Raw genomic sequence first — 23,550 nt, 5'->3', positions numbered from 1 at the left:
CATCAATGACAGCAGCTCTGCCTGCGATCCCGGTCTGTCAGTCCTCCAGGCAGAAAGCCGCCTCCAGTTTAGGGACAGGAGGAGTAGACTTTAACGCCAGCCAAGGGTCTGTGCATAATTAAATTGACTTACTATTGCATGGTCACCATTTGTGAATGCCTTGCACTTGAAAATGAAGCCATTTACCTATGTAAGGCTACCAGTCTGGCTTCAGATCATGCTGTAGCTATGAGACTACTACTTTACACGTCATAAACAATGCCCTCTTAATCCCAGATGAAGTTACCACTGCCTCCTGATATTTCTGGACCTCTCAGCTTTCTTCCTTTAACACACTGACGAAACACAGTTTTACTTGAAAGTCTCCTCCACTTCTAACATCGAGTGCCTCAAACACTGCCTGCATATCATGCAAACCTGGATGCTACGCACCTAGAAGAAGCTCAACCCAACCAAGATAACATTTCTGTTGTTTGAAAAAGCACCCAAACGCAGTGTGCAATTTCAAATCTTGCATACTGTACATTTCCCCTACAAATAATACTTGGGAAAGAATATACGTATTGCGCACAGCTTTATGTTTCCGTCATAGCCGAGGGCCATGCCTCCCTAAAAATATCATTCTGGCTACGGGCCTGCAGAGAGATCCTGATAGTGTCTGGAGGGGGCCCCTCCACGTACCTTGCAGGGGGGCTCCTTCAAGTTTTGTTACGCCACTCAGCTCCTGCTGCCTCAAACTACCTTCCAGTGGCTTCACGTCTATCCAAACACAATCTTCATGCACAAACTCCTAGAACCACGAAATGGCATGTCTACCCACTAAACAAGCATTCTTTCTTAACGCCACTGCTATAGCTGAACCTACCAGGACATTTTTAGGTCGAGCTACCTGTTGAGCTGTCTGCAAGACCTGCAGTAATCAATAATACCAACTTTTTTCCTGCCTCTAATTACCATTGGCTACCTCTGTTGTCCTTCTTCTATGCTGCCTCTTAACTCCTTGGTTTTGCTGATTGTGAGAAAGTGCCATCTTTCTGGCATTGGTATGCCCTCACTTTTTTCTGACTGCTATGTGCTTTGACTGAGTGTACCCTGGGCTCCTGCCAACCAGGTACCCAGGTCCTGCGTTCCTTCCCTAAAACTGTGCTGAGACTAAAACTCAATTGGCATCTCTGGCCAGCTGTCAGCCCCTAGTAAATGGTACCCTAGGTACCCAGGGCATGGTGACCAGAGAAGACCCCTAAGGACTGCAGCACTTATTGTACCATCCTTAGGGGCCCTGTACCCTGGCATCCACACACTGTCTTTGCAGGCTGAGTGCCTAAGTACAGAACTAAACAAAGAGTCGACATGGCACACATCCCTGTGTGCCATGCCCACAAATCCACTGCCCTGACATACATCTGTCACCCCTCTAGCTGGGTGCCCTATGCCAGTGGTGTGGGCCCAGGTGCATGAGCCCTGTGCCCCTACAGTACCCAGGCCAATTCGTGGGCACTGTAAGTGCAGTGATGCCATTAAGAGTATATGGTGCTGGGAGGTCGACATTACGAACTCCACAGCACCATAATGGCTACACTGAAGACTGACATATTTGGTATCAAACTTCTCAGCACATTAAATCCACACTGATGCCAGTGTGGGATTTATTGAAAAATGCACCACAGAGGGCATCTTAGAGACCTGACCACAATCCACATCTGGACTGAGAGGCTGCCTAGGCTGCCACACAGCAGACATGTTGCTGGACCCTTGGGTGGAGAGCCCCCACTCTCCTGGGCCTGCAACAATGCACATCCTGGGCGAGGTGCTAGGTCTCCTCCCCAGGATGGGCAGGGGGAAGCTTCAAAGGCCTGCCCCATTTTTTGAGCTTCTCCATACCATTTGCTGTACCCAGCAACTGGCCCCCACCAGTTCTGACCCCCACTTTGGCGGGAAGACTGGCGGGAAAAACTACGTCAGGAAGGGGGGTGTGCCAGCCTGTGCTAACCTCACTACTTAGGTGGGGGAGACGAGGTAAAGCACGACCCCGGGCTCCAGCCATCTTGAAGATGGGGAGCCCTGCCCGATCGCAGCTAGGCTCCTGCCCCCCCCCCCACAGGAGAGGCGCAGGCTAGGGGGTGTACCCACCCCAGGACAGGGACCTATTGGTCCCTGCCCTTGCCCTACCTGTAATGCCCCTTAATTCAGTATTTAGGGGCTCCCTGAACCTTCCTTTCTCAGATCCCGATAAGAAAAGAAGAAAGAAGAAGACCCGCCGTGCAGCTGCTAACAACAGGACAACACCCACTGACTTGGCTCCAGCCCTACCAACCTGTCGACCCTGGAACCTGTTCCTGCTTAATCCCGCGACTCCTGTGGACAGCAACCTTAAAACACCCGGAGGACCTACCTGCCTTGACCCTCTGAAAGACTGGGGCTTCCATAAGCAGAGGCTCTGCTTCAACAACCAACCCCTGGTACCAGCCAGGAAGCTCAAGACCAGCGCCTCTGCACCCACCGAGTCCGGCCCGTGCCCGAGTGATCCAAGACCACGAGGACGTCCCCCCGGCAACTGGGACCCAAAGTCCAGTGCCCAAAGACCCTCCTCAACGAACCAGATGACACCTGCAGCCTCAGAACCAGGTACCCCTCCAACTGCGACCAGCCGAGGGTAAGATTTCCCGATACCCTAAGACCCCCCTGCACCCGGCGCCCTGCGAGCCCCTGTGCCGCCCATTGGGGTACCTACCTCTTCTCCAGGATCCCAACTTACCTCTCGAAGTGGTGGTCGCACCTGAAGAATCACTGTCCCCGAGTCTGCAGCCTTTGTTCCCTTTTTAACTTTCCCATTGAATAACAATGAGCGCCCAACAGCTCAAAAGCACCCTGCAACCAGCCACCCGAGTGCCCCTGGCAGTGCAACCTGTACCCTATTCTACTTCCCCATTTGCCCTGAGAAAGTGACCAGGAGCCCAGCTCCCACAGCTGCGTGGCCTGCTAGCCAGCAGCCCGCCAACCGGAGGCCCCCTGCCCCTCATTGGCTAACATTGGGCCTAACTACCTCTGCACCCGGCCGCCCCTGCGCCGTGGAGGGTGAAACAACTGTACCTACCTGACCCTGGGGGACCCTTGAGTCTATGCCCAGAACCTTAACTTCACCAGCCGAGTGCTCACCTGGAAACTGGTAACTCACTTACCTGCCTTTGAATAACATTGACTGGTTTGACTCGAAAAATCTGCTGTCTACTTTTAAAAACTTACAATATTCATATAAAATCATCCAAATTCCGAATTCCAAAGTACTCACCTGTGATCAGGAGAGAAGCCAGTACTGTACCTTGTAGCCCAGTACTGAACCGCAAACGTAATCCCTATAGGGTTTACTAGTAACTTGTATTTTCTCCATAGGAATCCATTGTCTGCTTTTCTACGAAATTTCTCCTGTATACTTTTGAAAACTAGAAATATTCTTTAAAAATCATACAAAATACTGAAACGTAATTACTTACCTGTTTTAAGTTGAGACCCCAGTGCTGGATCATGGAGCCCAGTACTGGATTACAAAAGTAACGAGATTGTACTTTACCTGCAACCTGAATTTTCTCCCATTGGATAACATTGCCAGATTTCTGTTGAAAAGTTTCTAAGTGTGGACTTTTAAAATAGCTTTATATTTCTGAAAAATAACTGCAATACCTAAAACGTTTTTACTAAATTGTTTTCAGCTTAGACCCTAGGACTGACTCTAGGATCCAGACCTGGAAGTACCACAGTAATCCAAAAAGTAATCCAGTGTGTTTATATAGGAAAACCCATTGAGCTCAATGCTAAATTGTGTGTAGAATTGTGTTGCCTACTGCAACCCCTGTACCTATTGTGTTTGCAAAGTTGATTGCCTTTCTGCAAAATACTCATCTGAGACCTCTCATATTGAGAACAGTATATTTTGATACCTGTTGGTTCTAGAAAGTAAAACATCTATATCTTTGATATAAAAATAATTGGCCTGGAGTTCAGTCTTTGAGTATGTGAAACCTTTTGCTGACTGACTGTGTACAACGAATGCTTTACACTGTCATCTGGTACTGCCTTACTGCTCGACCAAGCTACCACTTTAGAGTGTAAGGTCACACCTGGCTTTAACCTCTGTTATACCTCAGGGGATTGTGGACTCTATACACACTGTACCTTATTCTGGTCCAGTATATATAGAGCCACTTTCTCACACTGCTACATCACTTCCCTTCAGGCTGAGGTGTACTGTTGAAGTACGGTTTCCTTACACATTGATTCTTCAGCTGTTGTGTGTGAGAACTCTTTCTTTTAAATTGGGCAGTGCTTATTTTCAATGTAGAAGTGAGCAGCGCTGTCTTGGCTTCCCATTTATCTGTCTATCTCTGGATCGCCAACTGTGGTTTATGCTCTGCTGAATTTCATTTTAGGAAACTTTTCAAACTTCGCCCCGTCACTGGCATTGTGTGTGGGGCATGTTGTTGGTTGATGGACAAGAAACTTCTAAAGTCCTTTATGTGAAATTGATTGCACTTTAAGTTTTATTTCTTGAGCCTGAATGCAATAGTCAGTCACCCGGTAAGAGTGGATCGTCCATGTGAGACATACAAACAGGAAGCTGCTCGAGATCGTTTTTCTCTCCTCTGCTTTGTGGAATACAACTGAAAGCAGGAAGAGGGAACTAATTAGGGTGGCAAGAACATAGGGGCATATTATCAAGGGGGTTTATCTCCGCTTTTTTGGCTTTAATAGCCAAGAAAGCGGAGATAAAATTATCTCCCTATTACCTAGCTGTCGCTAACACCAGTTAGCGACAGCTAGTAGGAGATAGCGACCATCTTGGGCCCCACTTTGCATGTCAGTGATATTTATCACTAATGACATGCAAAGTGGGCGTGCCAAGATGTTAGCGACTGGAAACAGTCGCTAACATCGCTATCTCCTATTACCAACTTATGGAGATATTCGCGCTAAGCGCGAATATCTCCAAAAGCTAACACCTGCCCTGTGCAGTTCTTAGCCATGTTATCCAATGGGAGGTGGATAACATGGCTAAGAGCATTAGCTCGGTAATGCATGAATATCGCTGACTTTTCAGCGATATTCATGCATTGCGGACGATTTTTATCACATTTGCGATAAACCTTGGTAATACCAAGGTTTATTTGCGATAAAAATCGTTGCAGCTCAGCGGTAAATTTTTGTCTCTAACCAAGCAATAGCGTTATCGCTATTGCTTGGTAATATGCCCCATAATGTTTCATATCACTAAAAGGAGCGCCGCTCCTAGTTTTGGGCAATTATCATTCTAATTTTCACCCTTTAAGGTATTCCCATTGGAACATAGTGAAACTCTTTTGTTGATGATGCGTTTATTCACCATCCAGTGAACAGACTTCCCATTATTCCAAGATGGACACAAGCTGTAGCACGTAGAAGTGCATTCTCTGTAGAGCACAGCATGTGGTTCACATTAAGTGCAGGCTGTGCCAACAGTCCACAATGAAGACTCTACGTGCATATTGCTCTAGAGGTATTTGTGTTGAATACGTTTTGCGTTGTTTACACTGAGAACCTACCCGTTTCAACATAATACCTCGAATAGCAGCTTTTACCGGGCTTTGCGGTCGAGACAGGGTGCTTTTCAAATTAAGGCATTCACTTGCAACAATGCGGGCCCTACTCGATAATGTGTTTTTGTTGCACCCAAGTAGTGCATGTGTTCATCTCTGTCTGGTGCACGCTTCCTTCTTACAAGCTTCCTTAAATGTCCCCCTTTCCAAATCGGTTCATCCTACACCGCTGTTTGGTATTTCAGCAAGCTGCAGGCATTCCTATGTGCTTTACAAAAAAAACCTGTAGCTGCAGACTTGGTGTGTGTTTATGACTTCCTTCATTACCATTACACTTTTCCAAATAGTCTTTTATGAAAATCGTGATTTAAGGGAAAGCATCTCCTTAATAACTTGTGAAGAAATATGTGGGTGTGATTGAAGTACTCTTCGAAATGGAATACAAAATATTATTCAGAAATTCCGGAACAATGGTTTTTTCAAGTTAACATACTCACTTTTTGTTGTGTGTCTAATCCAGTTATGTAGACACCTGCTGCTGTGCAAGCGAAATAGAAATAGTCCCATTTTACAATTTTGAAGGTGTAGGCTGGACCACTGGAATTATGTGGCAGCATTTTGTTTTAGTGTTACCTCATTATTTTGGCATTCATACTCATTCTAGACAAACGTTTCACCTCATTAATACTACTTTGACACCCAAACACAAAAATAAACAACAGAAAGGTGACCAGTAGAGAACTGCAAAGGCCCTTCCACTGAGCAGCAGCATGCTTTGCTACATTTCTTTGTGATTTTTTAACCTGTTTGAGGTAGACACAAGTTTTTTTACTGTAATCTGCAAATTATTAACCACTTCAGGGCACAAGTCTTAAAACAAAAAGTTGCAGAGACTAACCAAGTTAGTCAATATGCAAGTGACATCATGGTGCGTGACATTGCCTGTGACATCACAGGAATCGGCATCACACCCCATAACCACAAAGGAAGGGATATCACAAGAAGTGACATCAGATCTTAAGACATGCCATAATTGTTCACAAAAGCTGCATTTAAAATATTTTATGGGTTTAGGACACTTGCTGTGGATATCTTTGTGTGCCCAGTAAATCTCAGGGAATAATAATTATAATAAGATAACTAGTGGTTAGTGCACTTGCTGGAGAGATCTGTGTTTTGTCCAGTCACGACTAATGAAGCAGCGTAGAGGGTTAATATATGTTCTGCAAAGAACCGCCTGTAACATGCAGATGAGATTTTTAATTTTATGTAGATCAGTAAGTGTTTTTAACAGTAAGACCTGTACGCAAACTGCAAAGCATAGGTTTTTCCACAGTCACTGGATTTAGGTGATGCCACAGCTGCAGCATTTTACATATAATTATGGGTTTGCTGCACGTTCCACATAATTAACCATCTGCTGCATAACCTGTTTCTAGCTGAAATGGACAATGCAATAGGTCTCAAATTTGCAAGAGTTTCAACTATTGACATTGTAAATGACAATACATTTTATTTATGAGTTTTGAAAAGCTGCAAGTGGTGAGCAAACATGCACTTTGCACTTATAGTGATTGCTTCAGAGGAGCAAGGCTGGCAGAAATTGCGCCTCTTTTACTGCTATCCTTGCTTCTCATACGCAACAACGATAAGTACAAAGTGCATGTTAACACAACTCTTGCAGGTTTTCAAAACACATAAATAAACGGCATTGTCATTTACAATGATAATGATAATAGCTCAAACTCGTGCAAATGCAAGACTTATTGCATTGCAAATGCTTGTTAATGTTTTCCCCACATACTATTATTTCCACATGTTCTTGAAATACTAACATGTAGCATGCATATTGAGGCATTCAAGCTTTCGCGTGCAGTGTACAAGATTCATACAAAAACAATTTACATACTTTTCTTGTTTGCTACCAGGAAATGTGTGCATTAACCATCTCATAGTTAGGTGTAATCATTTTTTCGGAGTCTACCCCACGTCAGCCAGCATAATGAGAGTGGCTACTAATACAGGACGATCCTATCCAAGTCATTTATGCAAATCCTGAGGCTAGATGATATATTTTAAAGCACACATTTCTAATGACAATGGCAGGAAAAGTAGTAGATTTTAGACATAGGGTCAGATTCAAAGTTTAGTGGATAGGTTACTCCTTTTTTTTTTTTATTGAGCAGTACCATCAAGAAACAACAAGAATTATCACATTATTGGGAAGACAAAGAAAAGCAAAATATTTTACATTGAAAGCACATCGCATTGGATAGGTTACTCATCACTAAGTGCCGGATATAAAATAAATATTTGCCCATCATAATTCGTGGGACAGAAGAATGTGTCCTCCAGAATTCATACTGACAGAATACGTCTATCAGAATTAAAAAGCAAGTAGATTTGAATGTATGTGCAAGCTGTATGCGGTTCTCAGACAGTGCTTCCTTTATAAAAAAATAAAGAGTGCCGGTGCATCAAAGCACTGCTCAGAAGTCCGCGGCCTGGACTATTAAATGTTAATGCCAAAACTGTGTAGTTTCCACGTCAGGCCCATTTAATCTACTACCAGGCACACGAAGCACCTATGTTTCACTCTTGCAGGGTCCTGCTTTCTCCCTTGGTGACGTTATTTCATCTTCCTCTACCTCATTTTCCGTGTATGTGCCTTTCCCTCTGTTGCTCTCGGGAAATGCCTGATGAGGAAACATAAGGGGCGGTCCACACTAATGAGTCCTGGTGCCCCTCACCTGCAACCACCGGCTCAAATTAAGCACCATCTCAGAATCCCTGTGCAAATGAATATTGTAAACTTGATTCATGTGCTACTGCTTATTCCCTCAAGTTTAGGTGTACAGAGGTCAGCCTAGTGCCAATATCTTCTTGTGACAGCATTATGCTAGAATGTTGGTGCCCAAATAAAGAAACATGCCCATAAAAGTCAATGTGTCCCTATCTATCCACCAATTCCTTTGCTTAGAAAGGCAGGCGGGCATTGTCTGTCTGAGTAATGCTTGCCCATCAGTTATTGTGCACCAAAAACACGCCTGTTGAATGTGTTTACCCTACTGATAGTGTGCCAGCACCTCGGGTAGAGTGAACAGAATATTAACCCCCCCACCCTCAGCTGTGTGAGTAAGTCACGGGCCCTCCCCCCTTCCTTCTCTCCCATCAATTTTGTATACCAAGACATTTTGTGGTGCTAGAACAGCCGCAGTTTATTCACAACACAAGTTAGTACACTTTTGTCAGGATGGCATTGGTCATCAACATGCTCATTTCTGGCTTATCCTGTACTACAACATAAGGCATTTTCATAACAGGTTACATAGTGTACATCCTATGCTTATTGTATATTAATCACCACACTTCAAGGTTGTCATGAATCACTTTCCAAACGCAGTGACCGCTCCACTTCTGCCACTTTACATCATGCATCGGGTCACAGCTTTGAGGCTTTAACTTGTTACCGACTGTCTGGCGCTCGTGCCCCCATGGCAATGCTTGGGCTGCAGGTGCCATGTCCGCCCAGTGCTGACCATTTCTTACCCTTTGTCTGCACTCAAGAGTCTCTGCCGTAAGGCATTCCAAGGACCTTGTTCGGAAAATGCCCTTTACCGTCCTTATGTGAAGATATTTATTGATAAACTTTGTGACACCCGGCCCCCTTGGCACCTACGGCTGTGACACCCGCCTTCTCTGGTGTGGGTGCGATCAATTTCATGAGGAGACACAGCTGTGGACTGTTTGTTCAGGTCACCTTTTAAGCCATTCTTGTGAACACGCCCCCTCTACCCGAAGGGGGCCCTTTAACCCCTCCCATGCTGGTGACGGAACCGCTGTGCTGATGACGGAGCGGTTCCGTCACGGCCTGCGCGGCGCAGATTCCGCGCCTGCGCTGGACGTTCTGTTGAGTGGGCGGGCAGTGACAGAACCGCTCCGTCATAAGCACAGCGCACCAGAGGCTTGTGATGGAGCGGTTCCGTCACAAGCATGGCCCCCCCCCCAACCCTCTAGCACTGCGGCGGAATTGCCGCCACAGCGGAGGGGTTAAATCAAAACTGCCTTGGTCCCTCATTGGCCTTTTCCTAGGTGTGCCCTCGCGCCCTGCTGCTGCTGTGCACTTTGTCTGCTTCCCATGGTCCAGGTTAGCCGCCCTCTAGGGTTGGCTGCACCTCCCAGTCAGCGGTAATTCACTTTGGGTACAGCATGCATACCAGGAACTGTGCACAGAATGCGTCCCCTTCCATTAGTTACTGCGCACAAAATATCTGCATATCAGGTACTATGCACCAAAATGCATTCCTAATAATTACTTCGCAATATTGATTGGTGAGTGGATGTGCATAGATTGCGAGTCAGTAATCACTGAACTAGAATGCCTGTGCCGCAGCAACTTCACACATAATGCCTTCAATCAATTATTGGAAACATAATAGGATCTACTCCCTTCTCTAGTTAGTGTCATCATCCAATGCTGTTATGCCTCTCTTGCCGATGCATGGGGCACGTCATTTCCTCCCTCACACTCTGCCATATGCTGCTACCCGGTCTTTCCTGCCTTTGCACGGTTTACAGCGCTACTCCGCAGATCGTTAGTATCACCCTGCTATGCCGCAATATTGCTCTGGTTCTTAAAGTGGGTATAGGGAACCCCTCTATTCCTGTTAAGGCCACTCGTTCATGCCCCCTTGCAACTTAGTTCTGGAAAGGACAGTTCCAACATGTTTGTTCCCCTACCTTCAAGGTTATGTTGGAGGGTCTGTGCGTGATGCTTGACTGCCGCTGGAAGACCAGGTTAGTGACGGTGTCTATGCCGCGAAGCACGACTGTGAAAGGCTGCAACGGTGCTGCCTTGAGCTCAGCCCAGTAGTCTCCGGGTTGAGGCAGTGGGTGCAGCTCCAAGGCCTGGAGTTCATTGCCCTCGAGGTCTATCAGGGAGATGCTGTGAAAGTTGTACGAGTCGTAGGTTGTAAGTCCAGTGACTGACAGTGTCATTACTGCTTCCGAACCTGCACAAGAGAAAAAGCCAGTAGTGTCAGAAGGTAAACAGTTAAAGTGAAGGTTAGCACAACTATATAATGCTATAATGCACCACTCCAGTACATTGACTCTAGGCACAGACACAATGACCCAGGAGCAGTTGTTGAGCATTGTTCACTGTGTGACATATACTCCCCTGTAATGGTGGTTAAAGGCAATCTCTGCATCACTCACATACTCCAATGACTGTTTTCTATGTCCAGGAATTGTCCAGTGCAATAATAACTTGATCACTGTGGCCTGTGGCAGGGCATCTGGTAGAATCGGAGGTCTCTGGTTGGCACAAGTAGGTACTTGTGACAAGCAGGGACCTTCTCCTCTAGTCAGGGCAAGGGAACTACTCCGTAAGAATAACCCCTGCTCACCCTCTAGGTTGCGTGGCGCGAGCAGAGGAGGCTAATCCTCAGGGCGATAGTTAGTTAAGCATTTATGATCACATACAGTAAACCCAATGACCCACCACAGACGGACACCAGTTGTAAAGTTGTATCAAAAATAGGTAGACTTTATATAAAAATACTTAGTTGCAGAATTATCACAAGACCATATAACGTTTAGCGAATGAGGCCACCAGATTTAAATAGGCAAAAGTTCTTAAGTGTTCTTATCAGCAAGGTACGCTTCTGGTCGATGCGCGCTTCGCGCTGGGGGAGCGACCCGTTGATCATTGATGGACGACAGGGAAAACAAATGTTGCAGACCCCGGATCCGGTGGGAACTCGGGCTCGAGTTCAAGTGTACCTTGTTGTGGATGTCCGAGGCGTTTCAGGCACGGCCACTGGTGAGGGCGGACCCGGGACGAGGGCGGCGGTTCCCCGAAGAATCTATCTGGCTCGAAGCCCCCTCGAGGTGCGAGGCAGGTGAGCGGGACGGTGGAGGGTTGCGGCAATCCGGGGTCTGGAGCAACTCACAGGGGGGGGTGTCGTTCAGGCCTGCTTCTTAGTACGCCGGATCGTACCTGTGGATCTGTGTGGGGCGTCGCGTTCTCGGGCAGACAGGTGCAGCACCGGGCCTCCGGTACCAACGTACGGAAGGCCTTCTTGAGGTGGGGCACGAGCCTTGATATGCAGAAGGGCAAAGCGAGACAGTCGGGTACATAGCGACGTACGGACCGTCCGAGGCTATCAGATGCGCTCCGTGCAGATTCCGGTGGGAGAAGATGAGAGGCGCACAACGCGCTCCGTAGCAGGCGAGGTGACAGGAGAGCGGGCGGCCCGGCACTGAAGCGGAGAGCGACTCAAACTTGAGCAGGGCTCTCGGAGGCGGGGCGACCAGGCTCAGAGCTGTCATGACCTTAGGAGGGACAAAGGCACCCTAGTCACAACTCTGTATTGGATACGCCACTTGTTTAAACGTATATCATCACGAACAAGTTAGGAATGGTAGCGCGACAGACACTCTCATTTATATGTTACACTTACTTGTATTATAGTTCTACCCACATTAAGGCATGATACCAATTTCGACCATGAGTTTCTTTTTATCTTTTCAACAGTTACTGTCAAAAATCATTGGAACTTTCCTATTAGTTATGCTGTTATAAGTGAGTACTGACATTTTTTAATACATTTGAATCACGTGTGCTTACTAACCACACTGACTATTTTGATTTGAATACTGCTATGTATATGTTATAAAAATGTGACGCTTCAACATAATGGGATTAAGCATTATATTATCTACTTACCTTTCTAGTTTGACTCCCTGATGAAGGGACACCCTAGCTTGCGTAACCGCGCGCTTTATAAAACTCCCTTAAATTAAATTTAAGAGCACAGGGGTGCTCGAAATGCATTGGAGACTGGGAGATTTCAATTGATGAATTTGCAAGTTTGCTCAAAAAAACGCATATGTTATATAATATGCAGGAAATTAAATGAAGCATTGAATGAATAAATTACTCACTGAAGAAAGTAAAGTGTTTATGAACTTTTTGGGAGCTTTATGACCTATAGGAGTGCCCCAATAAGGGATTTGCGACTAAGCACGCTTGGAAGCACACAATGTTGGATTAAACCCTGGCGTTATTGACGGTAAACGCCACCGTGGGAGCAACCTAAAACTCAAAATAATTATATCTATACTTGATGAATGTTCAGTTAAAAATAAGGTTGTGCGGTTGCACACCATATTGATTTACTATTGTTACCCGACCAGTATAACCAGCACGCCATGAGTTTGTATGAAGAAATAACCAACACAACAGATCAAAGGGCAGAAACTTATGTCTTTGCAGATGAAGCAGCATCTCGAATATATGCTCTAATCCAAGAAGAGGCATCACAGGCATCAACTCACAGAACGAAAGAGCAAAGTATAAGACAATTACTCTACTTATCCAAGAGGGAAATAAACCAGCGTCTTCACGCCAGTACACTAATTAAGTACCACAGAGCCCTCAGAATTCCCCGAGGTTTACGTATCGCATTGAAACCTTCCCTATGGAAAAATGCCAATAAGTTTCAGGATAGATGGTATGCTATCCTGGACAAATGTTCATTAGACTTAATTTTACTAATTATAGAAGAGTTGTCAAACATATTGGAAGAACTATCCAAAGAAATCGTGGATGTGATGAACGAACTAACCAACATGATGACAGCTGATGAGTGGTCGAAAGTACTAGCAGACATTAATGGTCAAATTGAAAAACACTCACAAGAGGTGAATGAAAGAAAGATCAGGAAATTTAGAAGAGACACCCTCGACTACAAGTTGGGGGAAGTTTACACTTGGGCGGAGGTGTATGCCCAAAGACGACGAAACAAGCCATATACTCAAACTACGGATACATCATCTTCCGGGAGTGAAAGCACGGATCGCCAACCAAGAAGAAATATACAAGGTATGAGAACACAACCTCATAGTCAAAGTACACATCCAACTGAAAATGTTACACCTACTACCTCGGGAGAGCCTTTTTTAGAGAGAGGCCCAGGAGATTTAGAAGACCCAGGAGGGGCAAAAACAAAAGAAAAGGAGAAAGAGAAGGAAACGCCCAACACACAAAGCACGACTACGAAAACACAGGTCAAGAAAAAATAAGGGAAGGAAACCTAATTATGAATCTATTGGACTACAACTTCACAACTAAAGAACAAACGATCCTTCAAAAAGGAACTGCATTTGTTCCTTCTTCTGACAGCAGCCTTCTAGAATTGGAAGTCGATCTATTTAAATTGATGCGGAAATATGATACCTTCTCAAAGCACTGACATCAAAGAAGAAGATGAATTGAAGGGCCTCAGAACCCGGAGTACATACATGGCTCCCACGAGCCACAAAACATTGGACCTTTTTGAAAGTATAGTCAAAAAAGATCTACTGACCGTAAAGTTTAAATCCACATCAAAAAAGAACATTGGTAGAGGAGATTGGGATGCACGGCAAAAATTAGCAAATAATCCAGATCTGACATTTCAGAAGGCAGATAAAGGGGGAGCCCTTGTTGTTTTGAACACAAATTACTATGAACAGAAGGTCACAGAACATATTATGGATAAGAACCTCTACATGAAGTTAGATAACAACCCTACGAGAGAATACACCATCATACTAAAGACTATTGTGGACAAGGCTGTGGATCTGGGAATGATAACAGACAAAACTAGACAATACTTACTGAAACCCCAAGTCAAGAGCCCGGTGATCTACATGATACCCAAGATCCATAAAAACATGCAGGATCCACCATTCAGACCAATAGTGGCTACATGCGGTAGCATACATGAAAACACAGGTCAATTTATTGACAAATATCTACAGCCCAGTGTCAAGAGAATGAAGTCATACACAAAAGATACCACAGACTTTCTACCTAAGATCAAAAACATCCACTGGTCATATGAAGATACAATAACGCTATGCACAGCTGATGTATCATCACTGTACACATCAATCCCCCACCAACTGGGATTGGAGGCAATTGAACACACACTGCTCAATAGTGACATTGATCATAAAATGCAAATATTCATAATGGAACTTGTGCATTTTTCACTTTATTACAGCTATTTCAGATGGAAGGAGGAGTGGTTCCTCCAACTAAGCGGTACATCGATGGGGAATTGTATGGCTCCATCATATGCGAATTTAGTTATGGAAAAATTTGAGGAAGAAAACATCCTCTCCAATGTGAATTGGAAACCCCACATCCTACTTTACCAAAGATATATCGATGACATTTTCGTACTATGGAAAGGAGAAAAAAGGAGTGCTAAAGAGGCTTTGGAATCATGGAATGAATACAATGAACATCTTCAGTTCACTTGTGAAATATCAGATACTGAAATAACATTTCTGGATATGAGACTAAGAAAAGCAAGAACACACTTGGATACCGACATGTATAGGAAATCTTCGGACAAGAACAATGTCATTCACTATACTAGTTACCATCAACCAAATCTAAAAAACAACCTCCCTGTATCCCAAATGTTGAGAATACGGAGAATAGTATCAGATGAAACAAAAGTACCACTCAGAGTTGAAGAAATGGTGAAACGGTTCCAAAAGAGGTTACCCACACACTATCGTCAATAAAGCAGTACAAAGATGTCAATCAACGACAAGGGAAACCTCTCTAACCCCTAGCAACAAAAAAGAAACTACCAGAATGGTGGTGGTAACAAAATATACTACAGCAAGTCATTCATTTAAAAAGATAATCAACAAACACTGGCAGCTTCTTACTATGGAACCGGACTTCAAGAATCTATTCAAGGAACCTCCTATGTTTGCATACACTAGAAACAGAAATTTGGGGGAAATCTTAAAAAACAAGAAACCGAAGAAGAGTAAACACACAGGCACTCTTCCATGCCTAAACGGTCAAAACTGCAATATTATCATGCGAGGAACTACCATACGACACCCCATGAAAGGACATGAAATCAAGTTACATGTTTCAGCTACTTGTGAAACTTCCAATGTGATCTACCTCTTAAAATGTCCCTGTTGGAAAATATACGTTGGAAAAACAGAGCGCAAGATACGTATACGTATCAATGAACACAAATCGAATATAAGAACGAAGAACCCAAGGTCCACAGTGGCTATGCACTTTCATGAACACAGGCATAATATAGCCCAACTCAGATTTCAAGTACTGGAAGTGATTGAAAAAGTAGAGGGTAGAGACAATAATACACATCTACTTAAGCGTGAAAATGACTGGATCTATCTATTGGAAGCCATGAAACCAATGGGTTTAAACGATCGGAATGAATTTTTATGTTACCTGTAAATACACCCCATGTGGGTTTATTTTGCTCATAGACTGTGAATGTATGCCAATTATATAACATGAGACATTGACAATGCTATATTACTCCACTATTTTATTATGCTTATAATTTACATGGACTATTATTATCCATTTTTTAATGTAATTCACCATCAACACCCATTGATTCATTTTTTATGTTTAGGTTCGATGCCTTGTATTACGAATTAGCGTTAATACCTACAATATGGCTGCCACTATACTATCTACACTGTAGTCATTTTTTAGTTTCTTGCTATAGTAGTTTGCGTCATATGCTACGCCCATAATAATGATGTCAGACGCCAGGCACAACACACTATACAAAATGCCGTGTAACGGGACGAGTGGTATCTTGCTATAAGAAGATAAAACGGTTAGAGAAAAAAACGACAAAAACATGCAACACTATTGCAAAGTGCATCCCGCACCGAAATGTAACATGTTTTTTAGATTATTGGATACGCCACTAGTTTAAACATATATCATCACGAACAAGTTAGGAATGGTAGCGCGACAGACACTCTCATTTGTATGTTACCCTTACTTGTATTATAGTTCTACCCACATTAAGGCATGATACTAATTTCGACCAGGAGTTTCTTTTTATCTTTTCAACAGTTACTGTCAAAAATCATTGGAACATTCGTATTAGTTATGCTGTTATAAGTGAGTACTGACATTTGTGAATACATTTGAATCACGTGTGCTTACTAATCACACTGACTATATTGATTTGAATACTGCTATGTATAGGTTATAAAAATGTGACGCTTCAACATAATGGGATTAAGCATTATATTATCTACTTACCTTTCTAGTTTGACTCCCTGATGAAGAGCACAGGGGTGCTCGAAATGCATTGGAGACTGGGAGATTTCAATTGATGAATTTGCAAGTTTGCTCAAAAAAACACATATGTTATATAATATGCAGGAACTTAAATGAAGCATTGAATGAATAAATTACTCACTGAAGAAAGTAAAGTGTTTATGAACTTTTTGGGAGCTTAATGACCTATAGGAGTGCCCCAATAAGGGATTTGCGACTAAGCACGCTTGGAAGCACACAATGTTGGATTAAACCCTGGCGTTATTGACGGTAAACGCCACCCTGGGAGCAACCTAAAACTCAAAATAATTATATCTATACTTGATGAACGTTCAGTTAAAAATAAGGTTGTGCGGTTGCACACCATATTGATTTACTATTGTTACCCGCCCAGTATAACCAGCACGCCATGAGTTCGTATGAAGAATTAACCAACACAACAGATCAAAGGGCAGAAACTTATGTCTTTGCAGATGAAGCAGCATCTCGAATATATGCTCTAATCTAAGAAGAGGCATCACAGGCATCAACTCACAGAACGAAAGAGTAAAGTATAAGACAATTACTCTACTTATCCAAGAGGGAAATAAACCAGCGTCTTCACGCCAGTACACTAATTAAGTACCACAGAGCCCTCAGAATTCCCCGAGGTTTACGTATCGCATTGAAACCTTCCCTATGCAAAGATGCCAAAAAGTTTCAGGATAGATGGTATGCTATCCTGAACAAATGTTCATTAGACTTAATTTTACTAATTATAGAAGAGTTGTCAAACATATTGGAAGAACTATCCAAAGAAATCGTGGATGTGATGAACGAACTAACCAACATGATGACAGCTGATGAGTGGTCGAAAGTACTAGCAGACATTAATGGTCAAATTGAAAAACACTCACAAGAGGTGAATGAAAGAAAGATCAGGAAATTTAGAAGAGACACCCTCGACTACAAGTTGGGGGAAGTTTACACTTGGGCGGAGGTGTATGCCCAAAGACGACGAAACAAGCCATATACTCAAACTACGGATACATCATCTTCCGGGAGTGAAAGCACGGATCGCCAACCAAGAAGAAATATACAAGGTATGAGAACACAACCTCGTAGTCAAAGTACACATCCAACTGAAAATGTTACACCTACTACCTCAGGAGAGCCTTTTTTAGAGAGAGGCCCAGGAGATTTAGAAGACCCAGGAGGGGCAAAAACAAAAGAAAAGGAGAAAGAGAAGGAAACGCCCAACACACAAAGCACGACTACGAAAACACAGGTCAAGAAAAAACAAGGGAACGAAACCTAATTGTGAATCTATTGGACTACAACTTCACAACTAAAGAACAAACGATCCTTCAAAAAGGAACCGCATTTGTCCCTACTTCTGACAGCAGCCTTCTGGAATTGGAAGTCGATCTATTTAAATTGATGCGGAAATTAAGACTAAGAAATCATTTTGAAAATATGATACCTTCTCAAAGCACTGACATCAAAGAAGAAGATGAATTGAAGGGCTCAGAACCCGGAGTACATACATGGCTCCCACGAGCCACAAAACATTGGACCTTTTTGAAAGTATAGTCAAAAAAGATCTACTGACCATAAAGTTTAAATCCACATCAAAAAAGAACATTGGTAGAGGAGATTGGGATGCACTGCAAAAATTAGCAAATAATCCAGATCTGACATTTCAGAAGGCAGATAAAGGGGGAGCCCTTGTTGTTTTGAACACAAATTACTATGAACAGAAGGTCACAGAACATATTATGGATAAGAACCTCTACATGAAGTTAGATAACAACCCTACGAGAGAATACACCATCATACTAAAGACTATTGTGGACAAGGCTGTGGAGCTGGGAATGATAACAGACAAAACTAGACAATACTTACTGAAACCCCAAGTCAGGAGCCCGGCGATCTACATGATACCCAAGATCCATAAAAACATGCAGGATCCACCATTCAGACCAATAGTGGCTACATGCGGTAGCATACATGAAAACACAGGTCAATATATTGACAAAGATCTACAGCCCAGTGTCAAGAGAATGAAGTCATACACAAAAGATACCACAGACTTTCTACTAAAGATCAAAAACATCCACTGGTCAGATGAAGATACAATAACGCTATGCACAGCTGATGTATCATCACTGTACACATCAATCCCCCACCAACTGGGATTGGAGGCAATTGAACACACACTGCTCAATAGTGACATTGATCATAAAATGCAAATATTCATAATGGAACTTGTGCATTTTTCACTTTATTACAGCTATTTCAGATGGAAGGAGGAGTGGTTCCTCCAACTAAGCGGTACATCGATGGGGAATTGTATGGCTCCATCATATGCGAATTTAGTTATGGAAAAATTTGAGGAAGAAAACATCCTCTCCAATGTGAATTAGAAACCCCACATCCTACTTTACCAAAGATATATCGATGACATTTTCGAACTTTGTAAAGAAGACAAAAGGAGTGCTAAAGAAGCTTTGGAATCATGGAATGAATACAATGAACATCTTCAGTTCACTTGTGAAATATCAGATACTGAAATAAAATTTTTGGATATGAGACTAAGAAAAGCAAGAACACACTTGGATACCGACATGTATAGGAAATCTTCGGACAAGAACAATGTCATTCACTATACTAGTTACCATCAACCAAATCTAAAAAACAACCTCCCTGTATCCCAAATGTTGAGAATAAGGAGAATAGTATCAGATGAAACAAAAGTACCACTCAGAGTTGAAGAAATGGTGAAACGGTTCCAAAAGAGAGGTTACCCACACACTATCGTCAATAAAGCAGTACAAAGATGTCAATCAATGACAAGGGAAACCTCTCTAACCCCTAGCAACAAAAAGGAAACTACCAGAATGGTGGTGGTAACAAAATATACTACAGCAAGTCATTCATTTAAAAGGATAATCAACAAACACTGGCAGCTTCTTACTATGGAACCAGACTTCAAGAATCTATTCAAGGAACCTCCTATGTTTGCATACACTAGAAACAGAAATTTGGGGGAAATCTTAAAAAACAAGAAACCGAAGAAGAGTAAACACACAGGCACTCTTCCATGCCTAAACTGTCAAAACTGCAATAATATCATGCGAGGAACTACCATACGACACCCCATGAAAGGACATGAAATCAAGTTACATGTTTCAGCTACTTGTGAAACTTCCAATGTGATCTACCTCTTAAAATGTCCCTGTTGGAAAATATACGTTGGAAAAACAGAGCGCAAGATACGTATACGTATCAATGAACACAAATCGAATATAAGAACGAAGAACCCAAGGTCCACAGTGGCTATGCACTTTCATGAACACAAGCATAATATAGCCCAACTCAGATTTCAAGTACTGGAAGTGATTGAAAAAGTAGAGGGTAGAGACAATAATACACATCTACTTAAGCGTGAAAATGACTGGATCTATCTATTGGAAGCCATGAAACCAATGGGTTTAAACGATCGGAATGAATTTTTATGTTACCTGTAAATACACCCCATGTGGGTTTATTTTGCTCATAGACTGTGCATGGATGCCAATTATATAACATGAGACATTGACAATGCTATATTACTCCACTATTTCATTATGCTTATAATTTACATGGACTATTATTATCGATTTTTTAATGTAATTCACCATCAACACCCATTGATTCATTTTTTATGTTTAGGTTCGATGCCTTGTATTACGAACTAGCGTTAATACCTACAATATGGCTGCCACTATACTATCTACACTGTAGTCCTTTTTTAGTTTTTTGCTATAGTAGTTTGCGTCATATGCTACGCCCATAATAATGATGTCAGACGCCAGGCACAACACACTATACAAAATGCCGTGTAACGGGACGAGTCGTATCTTGCTATAAGAAGATAAAACGGTTAGACAAAAAAACGACAAAAAAATGCAACACTATTGCAAAGTGCATCACGCACCGATATGTAACATGTTTTTTAGATTATTGGATACGCCACTAGTTTAAACATATATCATCACGAACAAGTTAGGAATGGTAGCGCGACAGACACTCTAATTCGTATGTTACACTTACTTGTATTATAGTTCTACCCACATTAAGGCATGATACCAATTTCGACCATGAGTTACTTTTTATCTTTTCAACAGATACTGTCAAAAATCATTGGAACATTCGTATTAGTTATGCTGTTATAAGTGAGTACTGACATTTGTGAATACATTTGAATCACGTGTACTTACTAACCACACTGACTATCTTGATTTGAATACTGCTATGTATATGTTATAAAAATGTGACGCTTCAACATAATGGGATGAAGCATTATATTAACTACTTACCTTTCTAGTTTGACTCCCTGATGAAGAGCACAGGGGTGCTCGAAATGCATTGGAGACTGGGAGATTTCAATTGATGAATTTGCAAGTTTGCTCAAAAAAACACATATGTTATATAATATGCAGGAACTTAAATGAAGGATTGAATGAATAAATTACTCACTGAAGAAAGTAAAGTGTTTATGAACTTTTTTGGAGCTTAATGACCTATAGGAGTGGCCCAATAAGGGATTTGCGACTAAGTACGCTTGGAAGGACACAATGTTGAACGTCCTAAAAGTAGCATTTGCAAACACAGAATATTAAAATAAACCTTACTAAAGGAGGTATTTTATTATTCTGAGTTCAGGCATACTAAACTCGACGTGCCACCGTGTTCCCTGAGCCTGCCGGGATTATAGCGTGTAATAATTCTGGCAGCTCATTCTGGCCTATAAGAACAGGTAACCCTTCAATAGTGAAGAACGAAAAGGGCGGTAATTCCCTATTAGGACATGCCACACACATCAGGGCTTGTCCTACCTTATGCTCACAATGCACCCTGCCCGTGGGCATACCATAGGGGTGACTGATATGAAGTTAAGGGAAGGTTTAGGGACTGGCAAGTGTGTGCACTTGCGCAGTCAGCATGGCAGTACCAGACTGCACGCAGGTTCTGCAATGGCAGACCCTAGACACATCTTCCAAGGCAGCTTCTGTGGGTGGCGCAACCAGCGCTGCAGGCCCACTAGCAGCATTTGTATTTACAAGCCCTGGCACTCCTAGTGCACGTTACTGGGGACTGATAGTAAACCAAATAAGCCAATCATGGAAATCAATTACGGATATACTTTACATTGGGAGCACTTGCACTGCAGCACGGATTGGCCGTGGCGCAGTGCCCTGAGCAGAGAACCAGCAAAACATCTGAGGCACATCAGCAAAAAAAGTGAAAGGGAGACTCACGCCAAGGTGCCAGGTCTAACAACATCTGTTTGCAAAACTTACAGTTCAGATATAGCTCCTAGCTGGCATTTTCTTTCACTTTCTTCATTTTTATAATGTGCTAGTACTTTGTGTTTAGTTGGTGATAACTAAACTTCTACTAGTAGGATTACTGTAACCATTTTGTGATTTAGCACAATTTAAAGTCCATGTGGTGATATACCACTTCAGTACATCAGAGTGCTGCAACAGAAGATAAGACATTTCTATAGAATGAGACAGGTAGCTTTGGGAACATGTCAGAACCCCTTTTGAGAGGGCCATGCCGCATGCAGGGGCTACTGGGTCCAACAGTGGTGATTTAGGCCTTTTACTCCTGATGTCCCAGGGCTTGACCCACTACGGATCCTGAGCAACTGCGCCAAATACCCCTTCTGCACTTGCCTTTCTGTGGTAGATGTGAACGATACGTCTAAGGCTCCTTCAGAAGAGGGGAAGGAGTACAGATATGGGTGAGTTAACACAACTCATAATGCAGAGTGCGTACAGTACTAACTGTAAATCAAGTCTTGTCAAATACCTACTTTTGTAGAAAAATAAGTATTTTATTTCTAACTCTACATATGCAAAGAAATAGCAACATTGGTGAGCAATAACCCAATCCCCTTTAGGTTGGGCCACTAGTCGTTATCAAGTGAATCAATGTCTTACCCTCTTACTTATAACATGGTTTAGATTATTCCCATTCACTGGTGGGCGCATTCAGGGAATGCTTACTAATAGACCTTACTCAAGATTTCCCCTTTGACTCCTTAGGATTTAGCCAAATGTGTCTATGGTGCCGCAGCACCATTAACTGCGACTCCTTCCGGGGCCACAAAGGCCAAGTTTCAGTCTTACCCACTCCAGCAGTACGGAAGGGGTCAGCAGTGCAGCGAGTGCCCCTCCACGGGCACTTCCAAGTCCTGATCCCTGTTTGGCAAAGTCAGGCTGCTCGAGGTACACGTGGCAGAACCAGGCATGCACCGACTCTCTCCTTCGAGCAACACTGCAGGGTTGTTCCAGTGTTCACAGCAAGGGGGTGCATGCCTGGTGCTCCCTCGCATGACACTCCTTGCCCGGCTCAGATCACGGCAGCCCTGTGCTGGTATACGGGGGTCACCAGACCATTCCTACACATGGACAACAACCTAATCAGTCCTCATTTGTTCTCATAACACCTCGTTTCAGCTGTCCTTTCGGTTGGTCTCCCAAATAGACCTGGCTACCTCGAATGCTTTCCTCTTCGTCACAGGGCTTACTGGCCTTGGCAAGCAGGCAGGCACTGGCACTCCAGGCTCCAGGGCAGGTTATCTTGGTTTTACAGGGCGGTGTCCCCTCAACCAGCAGGGAGAATAGCAGGCCTCGGCCCCCAAGTCCTGGTCACAGGCAAAAGTCTTGCAGAGACTCCCTTTCTCACACAGCCAATCTGGCTGCTTGGCAAAGGACAACATTTGTAATCTCATACTTCCCTTCATATAATCCTTTTCCAACACCAACATGGAGTTTAGGGTCAGAGTCTTTGAAGTATTATGGTTGGGATCTG

The 23,550-nt window shown here is 43.2% G+C and overlaps 1 protein-coding gene across 1 annotated transcript in view; it reads right to left on the bottom strand.

Moving 5' to 3' along the window:
- LOC144763972 (von Willebrand factor A domain-containing protein 7-like) overlaps positions 1-23,550 on the bottom strand; it is a 262,295-nt gene that overhangs the window by 6,692 nt on the left and 232,053 nt on the right. The window contains exon 13 of the mRNA XM_078650071.1: positions 10,308-10,579. Within this exon, the coding sequence (XP_078506197.1) occupies positions 10,308-10,579 (272 nt within the window). The remainder of the gene's footprint in view (positions 1-10,307; positions 10,580-23,550) is intronic.

This window comes from Lissotriton helveticus, chromosome 1_1, assembly GCF_964261635.1.
Source record: "Lissotriton helveticus chromosome 1_1, aLisHel1.1, whole genome shotgun sequence".
Lineage (NCBI taxonomy): Eukaryota > Metazoa > Chordata > Amphibia > Caudata > Salamandridae > Lissotriton > Lissotriton helveticus.
The sequence above is the reverse complement of the archived record's forward strand: the minus strand, read 5'-3'. Positions and strand labels throughout refer to the sequence as shown.